The sequence below is a fragment of the Acyrthosiphon pisum genome, chromosome A2 (assembly GCF_005508785.2).
Source record: "Acyrthosiphon pisum isolate AL4f chromosome A2, pea_aphid_22Mar2018_4r6ur, whole genome shotgun sequence".
NCBI classification, from domain to species: Eukaryota; Metazoa; Arthropoda; class Insecta; order Hemiptera; family Aphididae; genus Acyrthosiphon; species Acyrthosiphon pisum.
In genome coordinates, this window is record NC_042495.1 from 7,960,864 (window position 1) to 7,980,860 (window position 19,997).

At 27.7% G+C, this 19,997-nt stretch overlaps 2 protein-coding genes across 2 annotated transcripts; one reads left to right on the forward strand and one right to left on the reverse strand.

Moving 5' to 3' along the window:
• The first annotated feature begins 5,355 nt into the window (after positions 1-5,355).
• On the forward strand, positions 5,356-8,884 carry LOC100570461. The gene is made up of 4 exons (XM_008186649.3): positions 5,356-5,380; positions 6,524-6,679; positions 6,844-7,011; positions 8,653-8,884. The coding sequence occupies exons 2-4, from the start codon at positions 6,590-6,592 to the stop codon at positions 8,830-8,832; spliced, it is 438 nt and encodes a 145-aa protein (XP_008184871.1). The 5' UTR covers positions 5,356-5,380; positions 6,524-6,589; the 3' UTR covers positions 8,833-8,884.
• Positions 8,885-17,444: 8,560 nt separating this feature from the next.
• On the reverse strand, positions 17,445-19,688 carry LOC100569910 (rho GDP-dissociation inhibitor 2-like). Its single transcript, NM_001246046.1, is given in 4 exon segments — positions 17,445-18,251; positions 18,317-18,426; positions 19,238-19,435; positions 19,537-19,688. Coding segments are annotated over 3 exon segments (444 nt in total). The 5' UTR covers positions 19,434-19,435; positions 19,537-19,688; the 3' UTR covers positions 17,445-18,113.
• Positions 19,689-19,997: the final 309 nt, after the last annotated feature.

Genomic DNA, 19,997 nt, shown 5'->3' on the forward strand with positions numbered 1-19,997 from the left:
ATGGTAGATCAAAGTGATAGATCAGGACCAAAAGAACATTGTGGCAATTCATGGACATGTTGCTAGGAAGAACATCTGTAGATGTGTTTTGCTTATGTATTTTTCAATATATAGATAAATATAGATTACCTACAATTACCTACAAATAAAATTCAGGAGTTGGTTCTGGAGGGATTCGAGGTGTAATATGGATATTATGATTTATGGCGTTGACATAGTCCCCTCCCCCATAAAAAGTTATTACTCCGCTTTTTTTTAAATTATCTACTATCATTTTTTTTTCTCATAGTAAACATTTTATGGTATTCGGAAAAAAAGCCCAGATATCAAAATACAGTAAAAAAGCCACGTACCAACTAAATACATAATACTTTATTATTGGTGTAAATTTTATGATTTTACAATTATTTAAATATTATGTACAAATGAGTAATGACAAATAACAATTATTGGCAATGTAAAATGCAGATTGCAGCTATACTTGTGTACATAGATAAATGTATTGATTATATTATGATTATATTTAATTATGTAAATCAAAATAAAAAAGGATCATTTATTTAGTTGGTATGGGGTTCTTTTTTCCTAGATTCCATTTTATCTAGGAGCCTATTTTGGATGTTTTAATTTTACACAATTTTTAAAATGCTCATAACTTATTTTGGTAATAGGTATGAATTTGATAAAAGGTCAATTCATTTTACAAAATTAAAAAAATACCTGAGTAAAATTGATTATTCAAAACGATAAATTTGCTGTTAGGTAGGTATACCCGTGAATTAGTAGGACGGAGACAACATAATATGCGGTTATATGACGTCCTCTTAAAAAAAATTATTTCCATGCAATAACCAAATCAATATTTAAACACCTAATAATTTAATGTTTGTAATATTTTAAACGTTTAATAATTATGATGAGTTTAAAATATAGCTAAATCATTATATAAAAAATACACAGTTGAAAATTAGTTTGTGTTTATTGGCATATTGCATACTATGTACAGATTTCTGATGTATACCTACATAATTTATAGACTCTAGCCTCTAGGTATAGTATATATTAGAATATTAGATATTTAGATATATAATTATAATTTATAATATATGGCATGAACAGCAGCGGTGTCCGGGCGAAGGCCTCGTTCGCTTTGCTCTAGGGATGTCGACGTCCACCTCTATTTTCCTCCACATGAAAACATAAAGAAATTGAAAAATTACCTCTCTATGTGTCTAATGTATCTTAATAACTCTAAATAATATAATTTTGTGGAAATATTTCAGAATATAACATATTATTTTCACCTTTTTGGAATATTCTCACGGCACATGTCAGTACGCACGTAGCACTAGTGCACTACTGTTTTACTGATTTATACTGATTACGGATCTATAAGGTATATAATATGACTTATGAGTCGTATTATTGTATATTATTAATAATTTACGGTTTCTATAACCGAAGCCGTCTGTCTAGACGTCTGCGAAAAAACACAGCAATTGAGCAATATTATATCACGTAGCGCTGGCTGGCGGACCGCGGTCAGACATCGCGCGGTACCTGTATAATATTATATATACATTATACGTGTAATACATATAATATTATATTATTATATGCGTACGACATCGCCACCACGTTGATCGCCTCTCACATACGTGAGGAGAAATTTTGTTTAATCATACATCGTAATAATAAACACTACAACGACGTAGGTCGTAGGTCTATGATGGTATATAGGTACTAGGTACTGGTATAGGTTACCTGCGTTGAAATTTGACAGCAAACGAGAGAAGGACCAGCGTATGTATATATTAAAGACTATAGTAAACGTTATACTTAGGTATTATTACACAAACATTTGTTTTTATGTTTTAAGTTTCTGTCGCGCTCCGATGGCCATTCGGTATACGTCTTACCCGTTTAATTTCCAACGCGTGGCATACCTATATAATAGTATATAGCTAGTAGGTATACTAGGTAGGTACTAGGTACTATATATAGTTAATATGTTTATATGTTTATATGTATCTGCAGTACTTATTAGTTATTACTACTGGTTTATACGCTTATGCGAGCATCTAGTACGTTCCATTCGCAATTAGTATTTACCGCGTATATACCTATATACGTGTGTATAATGTATATTGTGTACACTGTCCAGTACATATAGCTATTTATACGTAGAAAACGCGTATATACACCTATAGTCTATACTCTGTCAATACCAAATCACCTATAGGTACCTATAATATATGTGTACTGTGTACAATACATTGAATGCAGTACCTATTATATACGTAAAACGCAATTTATTTTTCGACAAGGTTCTATCCCATTACATTTATGTCATAAAACTAGATGAAATCCATTCATTCATTCATTCGTATAATTGTTGTATGTACGATAAAGATCTGTATTATACAAACATTCGTAAAAATAATAATCACAATAATACAATATTATAATATAATATAAAATATGCACATAGATTAAGTTATCCTACACACCCGCTTCTAAGCCATTGTGATTATTATATATTATTGTTATTATTATTATATTGTGATCAGCCATGTGATTGTGGATTTATATTTCCGATTACAGCATTTACTAATAATTTTGATTTCTATAGCGAAAATATTTTTTAAAAATGTGAGTTTCAATACGTAATAAATAAAGCGTTACGAAAATCGGTTAGAAAAAAAAACTTGTCTCCCAAAAATATATCCATGTTAAAATTCATATATTATGCAGATTATGCCGAGCTAATAACTCAATAACTGACTTGTACTGAATGGATAAGATAAATTTATAATATTATGAACGATTCATGATTCAGAATTTTTCATTGACGAAGTATAGCAGCCTGCAGTGGGTCATTGGATTATTGGTATTTGGTACTCCGTGTCTCTGTGTGAATGTGCAGTTCTACTGTTTAGTTCTGATTTTTAGAGTTATGCTTATAAATACTTATAGATTTATAATAGTAATAACTCATGATGTATGAGTTCCGAAATTTTTTGAAATAAATTAAAAATTGATCTATAAAAAACCTAATAAAAACACACAATAAATTGTATAATAATAGTTATTAATGGTCAATAAAAGAATCCAATTGCTGACCATGTGCCTGGTGCCTGGGTCATGTGCCCCTCTTCTGGACGACTATTACCGTATAGCCTTTATTATGTAATGGACAACAAATCGTATTGAATAACCTTTAACTTTTAACTTTTAGCTTAAACCCGTTTTAGTACACCTATTACTATTTAAAACTAGTACTCAGTTATAGAAGTTGCTTAGGTACTTAAGTTAGCTAATCAAAATAATTGATCAATAAATAACATAGACAATTATTTTGTTTTTATTTTTTTCATTAAATTACAAAAACACAAAAGTAATTTATTATGTTTAATAATTTAAAATAAAAATATATATAATATAAAAATCAATACATTTTTCAATTTTCTCTTAGCAATATCAAAAATATAATGTAATGAAAATAAAAATATTCTTAGTAATATAGGCTGACAAACTGTCTTCGCTCAGAATCGTTTTTGTACCTATGTAATGATGTGTCATTAAAATCATTGAATTCAAATTTAACACATGCATTACAGTTACCTATAGAGATGGAAAATAATTGATTGCAGAATTGAAAAGTTATATACATAGTCCAGGGACTGGAACCTTCAGGTTTGGCTATTTTAAGTTTTTATGTTCAGTTTCAACAAGTTATAGACTATAGTTGACAAGATCGATGATTGTTCCGATTTTGTTTTCTGTTATTGCGATGCTTTCTTCAGTGTCGTCATTCCAATAATAGGCAACAGGAATGGTGGGTCACAATTATGTTATGAAACAATTATTATTACATACACAGTTCTATACAGACATTAGTACAACGTAGCACTCTGACGATTTAGTCCTTCCAAAATTATCCCTTGTTGATTTAGATAGAAGCTCCCTATGGGTTATTTTAAAATAATTGTTTTTTAGGTGGGCTGTAGTCCCCAGAATGTATACAGGTAAATCACAACCATACAATTTATATAATCTACATATTATAATATTTGTTTTGTCATGATTTTTCTAGTTATACTGGAAGGATATATCATTCTAATGAATCTAGTCTGTATAACCCCCCCCCCTCAATGTACCTACAGATATGAATATTTCAAGGACTTATCTTAATAATCCGGAAAACCTAAAACAAAAAAGAGGTAAGTACCTAGAACCTAGGTAACCACTCTACAGTAGGTACAGCAGGAGTCAAGTGTACCTCGCCTATAAAATATAATAGACAGCGTTGGTGATCTGCCGATGTGATATTTTCAGATCTACATACGCCCACACGTGTATAATTCACTTAGGTACTTACATAGTTACATAATATTATATTATATGATGGCATAATATTAACATCATATGATAATAATATGCGATACGCATATATTATAATATATATAAAATAATTAACGTCAAGTAAGCCCGAATAATAACACAATAATTATTATAATACCTGTGCGATAACGATCAGAACAAATCATAGGCTGCCGATGATATGATCCAAGATGCATTTCCCTAAGTCTCTGGCACCCATCCCCTGAAACTCTGAATTTTGCAGGATTCGAACCAACTACAGCTTTCATTTGTGCTGCAACCCCCAACGATTTACAAAGGCTTTTGATTAGGGGGAGGGGGTGTCAGCGAAACGACCACGGCTTCCCCACTTTCAAATTTTAGACTACTCGTTTAGTCACGCGCCGTGTCGCAATAGTCCTCATATTACAGCTATAGTCGCCACCGCTACCGCCGTCCGCTGCGGCCGGGCGCTCGCCGATCCGCCAGCCGATGTTCTTGAGTGTCGACAACCACGTGAAAGCTCGCGACGCCGTCGACCGCCGTCACGTCTTTCCGTGGAGATGATCTGCAAAGAACGTATAGAGGGCGACTTACAGCCCGGACACAATGTACTATTTTACGTACCACTCCCTCGTTTTGTCGCTCGTTTTGCGAAAAGGATTTCGGCAAATCCTTTCTTATTGCACGGTGAAAATATGAGAAGAACCTCTATTCCAAATTTCAAGTTCGTACATTGAGTAGTTTTTGATCGGTGACTTAGTGGTATTTGGATTTTATATATTGTATAGATTATATTATATTATAATATTATATTATATGTACCTACCTTTATACGCGTATAAATATATAATAATATATTCTATTATAATATTTCAACGAGGATTCGTATTTCAATTTGTATTTGGTATAATGTACAGGTATTATACCGTTAGCCGTAAGGGAAGTCTCAGAAGATTCTGAGCGGAGCGACGAATGTCAATCATTGATTTTACAATGATGTGTGTTTTTTGCAAATGTATGTACACGTTTTATATATAATGATTCGATCTCAAAATTTAAGGGTTATTTCTGATAGCAAATTGAATTTAGTTGGTTCATAAATATTGAAAATTGTATGTCTTTGCTCTGTTTTTTCGAACGTTATATTATTACCAACTAGGTATCATTTATCTAAAATATCTGCAGCTAGAACTTGGTATATAGTTTAATCATTTCGTGTGATATTAAAAATTGTATCATTCATATTTAATAATCCTATAACCGGAGGAAATGGATTTTAGGTTTCCAAATTATTTTTTTATTAATATGGTCGTTTGAGAAATGTCTAACTGCTATAAGCCAATAAGTAAATATTATTATTATATACAAATGACTAAAGCAATATACCAATAATAGTTTATAATACCATAATAATTACTTACCTATATATTATAGTTGTATGGCTCACGGCTGTATATAGTCAATGGTAAAATGTATATATTTATAATGTATATAATTTGAAAAAAAATTGTTATGTACTTCAATATATTAAATGAGGATACATTTAGGACATAGATAATGATAACTATGCATGCAAATACATGCACAATGGTATTTTATAAATAATTCTTCAAATTATTTAATTTCCACCTAAAATTTAAAATTATTAACATAGATATTAAATTAAACAATTGCTTGTTATCTAATTTAGATCACTTTTTACCATTGAGTAAAAATGTACTATTTCCGGACTGATTTTAGATATTCCTTTTTTCTGATTTCCGATTAAATAGATAATTAATATAAATTATATAAATACCGTTTCTAGAGGTTACATCTACTGTATACAAATCCCTCTAAATGTATCAATACATTTTATAGTTTATTATACTGTTATTCATTCTTAATGTTGAAAACGTATTGAACAGGTAGGTACTCTATCATTGTTGAAAAAAGTAGGTATCATAAAAAAAATGGTTTTTATAAAAGTGTTCATTCTTATTGGATTTTTCTCGTTGTCTGAAACACAAAGCCTGTTTATGCCAAACTTGCCTATGGTAAATTAATAATCTGCTTGATTTATTAAGCATTTTACTTATTTTTATGATTATCATTTATGTTTATAATTTACTAAATAATTTCTACTTATAACTTACATAATATATTATTCTAATTACAGGGAGAATATCGTATAGTACTTCGTTTAGTTTATCCTTGTAAATCAATAAGCAACCAATCACTTCAAATGAATGTTTATTTAAGTAAAAAGACATTAAAAATTACAGAGTTGAAAGGGAATTTTACATTTTTGATTCCTTTTGACGATACTATAACAGTAAGTATATACATTTTAATATATACTATACATATATAGTTATTGAATGACTTAAAATTTGTATTTGTATGATTTTTAAATTAGAAAACAATTTATGTTCACTTGAAAAGTAAATATTAGTGGTTCATGATTCAATTATCTAGTATTTTATTTTTTTTTTGTAGTATGAATTTACCGCTTCAATTTGGGGCTCAACAGGTGGTTGGATACCAAATTCAAATTTTTACAAAGGCAAAAATGCATGTAGTTCATTGAAATTTATACTAGGAAATGCATGGAATTCAGTAATTAAAGATTTTAACATTCCCACCTCTAAGTGTCCAATACCAGCGGTAAAGTATTAAAACTATTATTTTATGTTATTTTGACATATTAATCTTCTCGTTTTTTATTATTATTTAAAATAAAAATAATAATTTTACTGAGATTGATTATTAAGAATGGTTATTAAAGCCTAAAGGTGAAGTTGATGTAAAGTCATTTTAAAACCAAGAGAGTCGCTCTGCTGTAGGTATAGGTAGTTGTTGGTTTCGAGTGTATCACGCCTTTGAGTTGGTTACTTATACTGTATTGGATATAAATATAATATATATTATATTGAATTCAGTAATAAATTATTTCATTGCCTTGTCAGATTCTATTTCTTATGATATTTTATGATTTATTGGTATGACAATAAATGATTTTTTTTTCAATTAGCATAATATGTTAGGTTGAAGTGTCGAACTAATTTTGGCGAAAATATCGCATATTTGATATTACTAACTAATCCTGCACATGTTGCCTGTGGCAAATTAACTATCTTAAGAGAGTATAACTATTTACAGGTATAACGTTACCAAATCCCACCCTAATATTGCAGGATGATGCATTTTTCTCTGCTATAGAATCTGTCATTAAACACAAAAAAAAAACAACCTTATTGTCACGTTACTACACACATCGCTTCGCACAAAATCTAAAATGTGCCTCTACCGATCTCTCTTCCGATATACGATACTAAAACTGTCCTAACTTATCAATTGAATATGTTTATTTGTAAGCTGTATCATCTGTAGGTACTTATAACTTATATATGATTGGTAATCAATGCAGTGGCGTATTTAGGAATTTTGATGGGGGTGGATGAAATATATAATAATAGGTACACTCAATAAATACGAATATAACATACATTTGTATGTAACACCCATCGCTTCGCACAAAATCTAAAATGCGCCTCTACCGATCTCTCTTCCGATATATAAAGGAAACTTTGCTCGATTCATCGGGGGTGAAAATAGTGTTCTATGATAATAAATCTGAAAGATATGCTTGTATATAAGATAGTTTCTAAATAGATATAGTTCTATAGTTTCTATACAAAGCTGTTAAATGAAAAATTTGTTTGGAAAAAATTAATAATAATACCGTATTATGATGGATAGTATTGTATATATTTATACAATTTATTTAATAGGTAGTAAAACTGTCCTAACTTATCAATTGAATATGCTTATGAGTAGTTATGACTTCTACAATTTGTAAGCTGTATCATCTGCAGGTACCTACTTATAACTTATATAATATTGGTAATCAATGTTATTACTTTATTTTGATTTTCAATTTACCAATACAATTATAGTATTATACATACTAGGTACATAGTCAAACCTTCAGTGGTGATAAGTGCACATGTAAATTCATATTTATGAGTTATAAATTTATATTTTTTCATTATACCGGAAACCACGTTTTAATTAATTGTTGTGTTATAGTATATGTATATTCCAAAAAACTTTACTTCAATATTTACTAAAATAATAGATCAACATCTTGTGAACGGAGTACAATAAAATTTAATAATAATAATAGTATTAATAAAATCTAAAAACATAGTACTTAAATAAAATTGCACTTTACTTAGCGCACACATGCTTCACCATCTAAATATTTATGTAAATTTGCCTATTTATATTGTTTTTATTTTATAGGGCACATATATTACATCAGGAATGGATATAAAAAAATTAATAGATGGCAACTTTTCCAAACTGGGATATTATGGAAGATTTAAAGCAGAGGCAAAGGCGAGAAATTCAGAAAATAAAGTACTTAGCTGCATAATAGCTGAGTTGGATCTTATACGACCGTGGGAAAAACCAATTGATTAAGTTATACAAAATAATTATATAATTATAATATATTTCTGTATTTAGTTATTTATATGTGCTAGCTTATTGCAGTGGTGTATTTGAGGGGTTCAGTGGGCGTGAATGCCCTCCCCATGACTTGAATAATAATTGGTTTTTACATAGTTGAAATAGGTGCATACTGCATACTATGATGTACGAATTTTTTTTTAAATTGTACATGTTTTCATATAATAATTTGAAAACATAATATTATTGTGTTATAGCTGATTGGGGATAGGCGTTTATTTTGTAGTCAGAGCAGTCATCTTATCACATAAACAGTTGCATACTCCCATAACGATTTACATTATCGCCAATCCCAGATAAGGGGGGCAAAGGGACCACGTCCCCGGGCCCATGTATGTAAAGGGCCCATAGTCTTCTCGGCTTAAAATTACATTGAGTGGTAATAAATTACATTAAGTGGGGGCACATAGCCATTTTTTATTGGTTTGGTCTCACAACTACGTATTGGCACCATGGCCTCTGAAGGTCTCAATCTGGGCTTGAATTTATGACCAAATTAAAGATTATTTATTTTAATTTATAGGTAGTTGTCTAACTAGAAATCTCCTTTGAAATTGAATATTTAGCATTATATTTTCTTCTAGAAAAGGCCCCCCCCCCCATATAACTAAATCAAATACGCCCCTGACTTATTGTATATATTTAATTACACTTACACCTTATCACCATATTTGTTATAATATGTAAAATTTACGTTTTGGAGTTTAATAAATAATAATAGTAATAATAATAATATGTTTTTGACTTATTGTAAAATAATAAAGTAAAAATTACATTGGTGTGATCTTTCTGATTTATAGGATAATATGGCTTTTTAAAAAATAAGTTATTTGAATTTTGGAAACAAATATACACCGTATATTACATAAATATATATTTATACGAATGGGAGTTGTGAAAACTAGTATTGCCTAGTTATATAACTAAATTTGAAAGATTGTGGATTTTAACTATAATATAGGTATACATATATGTATTTAATAATATTAAGACCTAGAGATGGCATGCAGGTGTAGCTTCCAAGTTAACCTCTTATAAGGTAAGCTATCGTTCAAATAATTTTTTCTTATAAACACTAACATGTCTTGAATACCTGGAGGAGAATTGGATATGGTTTTTAAATAACTGCCAAAATGAATAAAATCATTGGAAAATTATGTTCACAAATCTGTATTGTATATTCATTTTTAAATGCTCAGCTGATATTCTTATGTCTGCTGCTGTAATTTTAGTAGGTTTAAAAAACAGAAATATTATTTTAAAAAGTTCTTATAGGTAATGGTACACTATAAAAATGTTCTCGCCCCTAAAATTTTGCGCCCGGGGCATTCGCCCCAGTTTCCCCCTCCTTAAATGCGCCACTGTACATAAGGGTACATAACTATATTAAATTATAATGTTTTGTAAGTAAGTAATAACTAATAAGTATACTGGAAACGGGCGCTCTACGCCAGCGTCAATAGGTAATAGATAGGTACCACACAATATAGGCTAGTAGTGAACGTTATAACAACCAGTAGTAATTTTAATTTTGTGTTTTTGTTTTATTTTAATTTAATACTACAAGAAAATCCTCTTCACACTTGTAATATATGGAGTTAAAATAAACATTAAATAATACAGACTATTCTAATTCTAATATTTTATAATGTACGAAGTAATCATTTTAATTTATAATAAATAGATTTCGACGATGAAACTATTTTTTTCGATATTCTTGACGTCTTGAATGATTTTAACTAGTGCAGGCGCGCAGTTTATGAGGAGTGGGGCATAGCCACATAGGGGCCATGCCCCCCAGACTTTATAAACTACCTATAAATAATAATTTCTTTCAGAAATCTGTATAGAAGTTCAGAGTGTTCACAAGTTTAAATCACGGCCTACAAATTGTACCAGTGTGGATACATGTTTTTTCCTCTGTATAGGCCTATAGGTTATAAGTGTGTAAATGGTTAAAAGTAAAAATTTTTAGACCACAAGGATATTCCCCCCCCCCCCCCCCGCCTAGAAGATGAATCAAATCCGCAACTGAATTATCAACATTACCTAAATTTTTTAGAAATCCTAGAAAACTCTCACAGCAAATTTTTTTTAATTTTATAAAACATCCTTATTTTTGTTTTATTATAAGAAAAATAAAGAATAACATAAAAAGAATATAAAACATTTTTATTCAAATAACTAAGAAGTTTTTGAAATCTTAACTGTAGCTATAAGCTTTTTCACCCGGTGAGTACCTCTACTAATATTTATGTGCGAAATACTGGAAAAATGAATTCATGATAGCGTGGTTGTACCTTTATTGCATACCCAGTACGCCGTGTGATAATAATTTGTTACTCTAATCACAGAATGAAATTATAAATTCTGTGCTATAATATACCTATATTAAATACGTCATATTTTAAGTTTTCACAATATAATATTGATTTTATCAATAATTATTAATTAATTATCATCATAATATATAATCTATTATATTTAAAAGATATCGGAAAAACAGGGGCATAATAATTTCAATCAAATGTTTGTGAATATGCATTTATTTATTATATAAACGTAAAATATTTTATAGGTGGTATCCTAAAAAAAAAGTATTTGTATTTATATTTAAATCCTTTTGAAAGAGAGTATTCGTATTTCAAACACAAATTATATGAAGTATTTAAATACGTATTCGGATTAGGTACATTTTAAAAGTATTCTTAATTAGACTGATATTGAACTCCTTCCGGTGATTCTAATCTGGTGACCAGTGAAAAAATTTAAAAATATACTCATTAGTATATTTAAGGAGATCCTAAAGTCTACAGTGGTCCTTATACTGCATGGATAGAAGAGTAGATAGAAGTAAAAACCTATTTCGCCAACGGAGTGATGCAGTGTTAAAAAAGAAATATTACACATGAGAAGAAAGATTGTATGTTAACGTAAGTAAAAATATGTTTAAAGTTGTTGTAAGAAATAAATAAAATTTCGAAAAATTGACTTGAATATATATAACGTTTTAATGATGAACTTACAATAAAATGATAGATGTTACGTCATTATATTAAGTATCTAGGAAACTTAACAGATAAATCAAATGTATAATTTGTTACATTTGTGAAGGACATACAATAATTAAGTGGATAGAACTATAGAAGTATTTCGCTTTGCTATACCTAATACAAATATAACTTTTGTAGTCCTTAGATAGATCGAAAACCTACAACGTCCACGCAACTACACGAGCAAAAACCAAGTATTAGTTGCCTACCGGGTAAACATTGGGCGCCTGAAGTTAGATTAACGTATCCCGTTCAAAATTGAAAATTCTTTTTTTTTAAATTCGTAATTCGTTTTAAGAATATTTTATTATTTTAATTTATAATTTTTAAATATAAAATGTGGTCAACGTGAATTTTTGTGTACTGTGTTTGCAATTTTTTTTGAACCTGGCAGATTTCTGTGTTTTTTTTTATTACTTATGTCTCTTAAAATGCTTCATCTTTTTTCAACATCAATATCTTGGAACAGTATTCATTTTGTGGTTTCCTCGAAGGTTTCCAACTCAGTTATTGACGTAGATCGTCCACTGGACCGCTGATCATATCCATTACCATAGATTTTACTGTGACAAATAACGGGATACACTTTTGTAATTTATTTACTTGTAAGGGAAAAAAATAATAAGTCAATATTTTTTCACTCATTTGTGTTTTTTTTTTTTTTTATTAAACAAAAATTTATATTTACACTCTGTATTTATATGTAGTACAATAAGTAAATTGGATGTGGGTTGATTAGCGGGAGGGGGAAGTCACCCAATGGTGGCACCACGTCAGTGTGTTTTTTATAAACTGTTTTTTTTTTTTTTTAATTTTTAACAAAACTATTATTATTAATGTACGAGTATATATAAATACATTTAATTTATTTAAGGGTTCTAATTAATCGATACTTATATCTATCGTCAATTTAACACTTTTTCCTTTTGCTAAATATTAACTTTTTCACTTCCGTTACAAACTTAATAAGTTCTTATGAACAAAAGAAACTATAACGATACTTGATAGTTTGATATGTTTAATTTATTGAAGTGACCTACTAAATGACCAGATAAACTGACTCCTATACTACACAGCAGCGTGATTACCTAATTTACCAATTCTTATTCTTTACTAATAATTTAGGAGAATAATAAATTTAAATTTAAATAAAATAAATAAATCAAATTATTATTGTATTATTATTCCATTCATATTACAAATACAGTAAATATTTTTGATAGTATAAAAGAATAATATTTGAAATAAAATCGACAAGATTTTAGAATTACTACTCTTATAATTTAGAAATATCTAATATTATAATCTTGTATATTATTATAATTCTTTAGATATTTAAACATATTTGAACCGCTGAATTTTTAAAAACATGTCATATTATAGATAATAACTCGGTAAGTTATGGAATAATTCTTAATATTACAAAACCGTATTTCTAATAAATATTTTATTAATTTATTGTTGTGCACTATAATTGATTTAGTTTTTATTTGGTTTACAGCAGCAAATAAAGGTATGATATATTTTGTTGTTATTTTGTACTTATAGTGGCAATAAATATATTATTAGTACAATAATATGAAAATAAATACAAAAAAAAAATGAATTATTACCACTAAAAACTATATGTACGTCATATGCAAAAAAAACAAAGCATTTACCTATTAATTTTTAATGTTATCTATTTTATGAGCATCTTAATCTTTCAGTCGGCAAGTCGTTGGGACCACGGGAGTCTTATTTTGTACACTATATTCCTCTATTATTATTTATTATCATTGAAATAATATTCTTAAAATAAAAGTTCAATAAAAGTTCATCAAACGTAATTAAATTCATATACAAATATCAATCATATAACTATTACAAATTGAATAGGTAGGTACATAATTTAATATAAAATATGGACATACAGTGCCTATAATTATATAGCATTGTAACTACACTGCCTTCATATATAAAAATTACCATAACATTATCTTAATAAAAAAACATTAAGTACCTTTTTTCCACAAAATAATTTTGCCTTAATGATTAAATCAATATTAGAATTTGGCAGTTGCGTGTAAAAATATAATTTTATATTTTCGTACTTGATGAAATGAATGTAGGTATATTTTTAATGATACACTTAACTACAAAAATACAAAACCATAAGACATGATATATATTTATTACATGTTTCATATATTTACATCGAAAGCCTTGTATATAAAATGTTGAAGATTATCAAAGAAATAGTTTCAATTATGTTCATTATTATAAAATATATATGTTAAGTATTATTATATTTCACTGTAATAATTTCAACAATTGACATAAATACTTACATCTATATACAATTACATTAATTGTATTTGTCTATTTTATATATTTATAGAATATTAAATGTATAGATGTTAATGATGGTTAATAGATCTCACTTTATAGTTCAATACCGGCCCATCACCAAATCATGGAGGTCAATATTGTAATGACAACTAATTGAGTAAGTGTAAGCGTAATGGAGGAAATCGTATCAAAAGTTTGATAAAAATCCATACTCATGTAGTCATATAATATAATAATATAATATATGTGTACACTGTACATCTATTATAACATATTGTGTATTATTTAATAAATGTTAATTGGTATAAAAAGTTAATCAATATGTGATCATCTAATATCCTATCAAATTTAACATAATATTTAGATAAGTGTAGGTAACTTATCATTTAAAATTTTTAGATGTATTAAAGAGTTTGACGTGTTAAACTAAATATTTATATTGTTTGTTTGAATTTTTTCTCGATCACAAAATATTGATGAATTAGCAGTAATAAAAACTTAGACTTTAAACTATTAATCATTTAATTATGCATATATAATACAGCAGTAGGTACATAACCTTTTGTGGTACACGGACCCATGTAAAAATAATTTTTGAAGCCATGGCTTATGTTTATGTAAATAAGTATCTCAATACATATTTTTTAGATCTTAAACTTAAATTATAGACAGCTAGGTTGCTAATATTAACAATACAAAAAATAACTTCTTTAAGATAGCATTTATGTTTTTAGTGAAAATTATTTTATTAATAGACAGGCCCTCGATATACTCCGACAGTTTGCTAGTAATTTATGCCTGATTTTATAAGTATTTATGCCTTATGGTATATATAGTTCAGAGATTAAAGTGGCAGGATGTAAAGTATTATTCAATAATCAGTAATCCCTATTGATTTTATATGAATATATTTTGTCATAAAATGAACCAAGCTGATAGTATATGGAGTAACTGATAGATGTAGGTAGGTACTACATGTGACAGGTGCGGGTGCTAATAGAAGCGGACGATCTAGGGTACGAAGAAAACAATGATAATACACGTATTTTTCTAAAAGTTTATAAGTTATGACTATATAAAGTGTAGGTATGATTGAACTAAATAATTATCTAGTTTAAATTCACTGAAACCTATAATGTGCTTTTAAAATGTAATTAAATATAAATTTCTATAATGTACCTACCTACTTGTCAAAATATAAATTATTGTTTTATGAAAAACATATACAAGATGATTCAAAAACCATTATACTCACCTTAATTTTTTTGTATGAATCTATTCAAATTCTGATTTTTGGAATTTATAAGTACACTTAAGGACCATATTTTTAAATACATAGGTATAGGTTTTTTTATATAATTTAAGGAGTTGTAGCAATGATAACTTATTTTTTACAAGAATCACCTGTTTACTATAAATTCTTAATCAGATTACTTTTTTGATAATTGTATTGTATAATCTAAATCGAACTTCACATGAGTATTTTTTAATTATTTAACTTTGTGTACCAAAGATAGTAGGTCCAAATTATAGTAATTAAATATATTAGTTCATCATTTTATAATTTATTAGGTAACTTTTTTGGGGTGTGATAAGAATCTACCTACTGAGGACTAGATGTCTAGATTGAATATCACATTTATTTTATATTTTTGTCAAATCATTTTTAAGTTCTATTATCCTTAGACCTAAGTACTTATATACATTTTAATAACTATAAGAAACTAATTGTGAAAATTTGAATGTAGATACGTTAGGTAATAGAAATCTTTTAAAAAAATAACCGGCTAAAAAATGTCAGGCAAAAAAGTCATAATAATTTAAGTATTTGAAAATTCTCGGTATTCCGAAAATTAGAATTCAAAATAATTCATTATTAAAATAATAAACAGGAATGAGTATGTTTAGTGAATCATTCTATATACATAATACATTTATTAAATTGGTTGTTTAAAAACTCACGAATTACGTTGATCAGCATTTAATTAATAAGTTCTAACCATAAATTATATTTATTACTTTTTGAAATAAAAGTTTAAAATTAGATTATAAGCTTGTAATTTTAACTTGCTGCGAATTTCATGATATTATTATCCACAGCAAGAGTATTTATTTATCAATTAATTATAATATGAGCTTTTGCCCTTTTATGTTTGTTATTTGATTAATTACAATGATGGTTGAGGAAATAAAAAATACCGGAATAATATTAAATAGGTTGAAGTTATCACAGCAGCTACCTATGAAGGTTATTTCTTATACCGATTTAAAAAAATAAGAGTTCAAAATCTAATTTAGTAACAGTATTTACTTTATTAAATTACTTATTAACTTGAATTATTATGAAATTTTTTACTTACTTATTACATTACTATCAATTATTATTTATTATCATGATTTGTATTAACGTATTATTTATACCTATACGTAAATATCTATAAGTATATTTTTTAAAATACGATTGACTTATTTTTAAAAGTACATATTGCATTTTTTATTTTTTATTTTACAATATGTTTTCACATACCTACGTGTCTTCATATTTTTCCATATTATGTGAAAACTTACAACGGAGGATATCGTATTTTTCTTAATAATGTCAAATGCATTGAATATATTTTCAAATTATAATATATTGTTATAATATATAATATAAATAATGAAATAATGTGATAATGTCGGTTCTAATAATATCTTAAATTTAAATAGGTACCTATATAATATTTTAAGCCTTATAGTTATTATGACGTGTAGTTCAGTATAATACTATAGTCTATAATAATATATAGAATATTAGAATTTAGAGTGATTGATTCACTGAGTATGCCCATGCCATGTCTCCTTTAATAATGCATTAAATAAAATTCTGATTCTTGGAAAAGATAAAACCGATGACATTTTATAAAATATAAATGTGAATAAAATAATTTTCCAATGAGAAGTTTATATGAGTTACCTATTTATCTTTAGATATTGAGGCTATAAGCCTATAGTTAGGTAGTTAATAGTAATTATATTAATCTAAAATTTTTATAAATCGTCTGAGTAATGAGTATAATAAGAAAAAAATTAAATACTACATTAATTTTATATTTTTGTAAAACCATTTTAGATTCTGAGTGAAACGATGAATGTATTGCTTTTACAATGATGTGTGTTTTTTTAAAAATTTTTTTTTTTGTGTCTCATCATCTTTTACGACAGTAAAAAAGCTTGGATTTCGTTCACAGTATCTTTTCTGATAAAAAAGTGAATCTAGTTGGTACTTTGGGGGGTCAAAAGTAACAATTTCACAGTAGTTTTCAAAAGCGCAGTGAAAAACAAAAGAAAAATTAAGGAAAAGCCATAACAGTGACCCACTTGTAACCTACTGTACAGCAGAGCGACATCCACTTACCCACCTTTTTTTTAACATTTATTTAATCAGATATTTTATCATCCTTTAAATTCTTAATTATTTGGCTACATTTTAAAATGCACAATAGGTATTTAATTTAAAAATGTAAAAAAATTATATATTTTTAATTAACAAAGAGTCATTATATAAATATTTAAAAAAAACATTTTAACATACATTTATTAACTATGAATTCAAATTATAAATTTTTTTTGGAATATAACAGAGGTAACCAAATGGTGGCATGTAGTTAACATGCGGCCTGTGCATGACTTATTTGTCCCGCAAAGGAAATTTTTTTTTCTAATGGTGCATTAAATGAGGTTTTTATTAATTTTGCCTTAACTTTCTTGGGAAAAACATAAACATACAATCCGAAACCTTTCTAGATTTCTAAAGTGTCTCTCCAAAAATATTTAATGGTGATCCATGGTATTTAAAGTATTATTATATTAAGTGTATTTAAAAATATTACCTGGTACACCAAGACGATAAGTCTTTTGAACATATTTGAGACCATGAACAATTTCTCGTTGTACTATAAAGTCTATTCTAATCTTATATGATATTCCTTCTTTTATAATGAACACCTAAAATGTTATTATATTTTTAATATATTACAAAAAGGGTTTAAAATTTAAAAGAAAATATTAACCTGTTTTTTTAAATTTGTTAAATCGCCTGACAAATCAAGTTCCATGTCTGGTCTATCAGTAACACATAATGCTAATTTCTTGACAATCACTTTATTTGGATTATCTTCATCTAGAAAAAAAAATAAAATTCACTTAGAATGTTCAAACTTATTACCCTTCATTAGTAGTAAAATATAAATTGTATTATAAAAAGTGTTGGAGTAATTAAATTAAACTGAACCTATTTACAATATTCTTATAATTCAAATTTAAGCTAGGTAGTTTTAAATGTAAAATAACTGATAGGTATGTTACGCTTAAGTACCTAATTAAACTGATTACCTAATATTAAAAATTAATTCAAGATTGTCACTAATTTTTAATAAAAAAAAAAATATTTTTCAAACTATAGTAAGTTTAACGAATAATATAATTTGGTAAAAAATATATTTAATATTGTAGGTACCTACTGAAGTTTCCAATATAGGTTACAATAAGGTCCAATAAGTATAAGGTATTTGTAAAAATAATTTAATTTGTTTTAAAGAAAATATAAAGACATTGAAATAAGAATAAACTTATTTTTAAATAACCTAGATTACAAAAAACTATTAAAATATGAAAGGCTATAAAAGAAGTTATAGCAAAATGGTATTACTGAATAATTTTTTTTCTAAACGTTCGTTATAAAATTTATAATAATGTATTATCATTACCTAGATACAATCATAGACGCAACTAAGGTTAAAATCCGTACAGCCCATATTACAAAACTATTTATTTAAAATAACCCACATGGGGTTATATACTTATAACTAAATAAATAAGGGATACATTTGGGAGGCTAAATCTTAGTCAGGAGGCTAAGCCTCACAGCCTCCCTCCAAGTTGTGCCACTGGACACAATACACTTCCCAATAATTTTGGTCAATTATAATTACCAAAAATTATTTTCCCACTGTTAGCATCGCCAAGCAATTTTTCCTTGTATTTTTGCAAGCTCGCGTCTTCTTTGTCAGCATTTAAGAGCTCTTCAATAGTTTTTTCCGGCGGCGGTTTGTAGTTGGAATCGATTTCGTCGTCATCGTGAATCGCCAACTTATCCACGCTGTCTTTGATCACGTCCCCGTCGGACATTCCTGAACAAAAATTGTATGTTTACGTTAGTGTTACGCCCCGTGAATTAATTCATCTGTGTAATGTTCGATAAATGAAAACACAAGGAATAAAATGCGCCTACCTAATTATTTCCGAATACAAATTGAAAAACGATTGGGTTACAAAAACGAAATCACGTCACCGTATTCTATTGTTTGTCGACAGAACACAGGAATATCGCACAATAACTAAAACTAATAGGTTTTGGCAACCGTAAAGAAAATTATTATTATTATTTATTTTATTTTTTTTTTCACTAACTCTAAATACCTTATTATTACTTCGGCGATAATAATAATAATAATGAATAATACTATTATACGATTAGTACTATAATACGAGTCGATGTGTGGTCTAGTGATCACGGTCTTAGATTACTGGTGGTGATAATAGGTATTGGGTACGATTGTACGAATGGTACGAATGGTCTAATGCACGATGTAGAGAAGTTCTTCTTAATAAATTATGATCTTCTAAATGAAATTCTAAATGGAATCGGATCATTCACTATATCGGATTCACTATATTCTATGCTATATTCAA

Coding starts and splice junctions, on each gene's coding strand:
- LOC100570461 (XM_008186649.3), top strand. CDS start 6,590: ATGAATGTTTATTTAAGTAAAAAGACATTAAAAATTACAGAGTTGAAA. Junction 6,680..6,843: donor CTTTTGACGATACTATAACA/GTAAGTATATAC, acceptor TTTTTTTTGTAG/TATGAATTTACCGCTTCAAT. Junction 7,012..8,652: donor CTAAGTGTCCAATACCAGCG/GTAAAGTATTAA, acceptor TTTATTTTATAG/GGCACATATATTACATCAGG.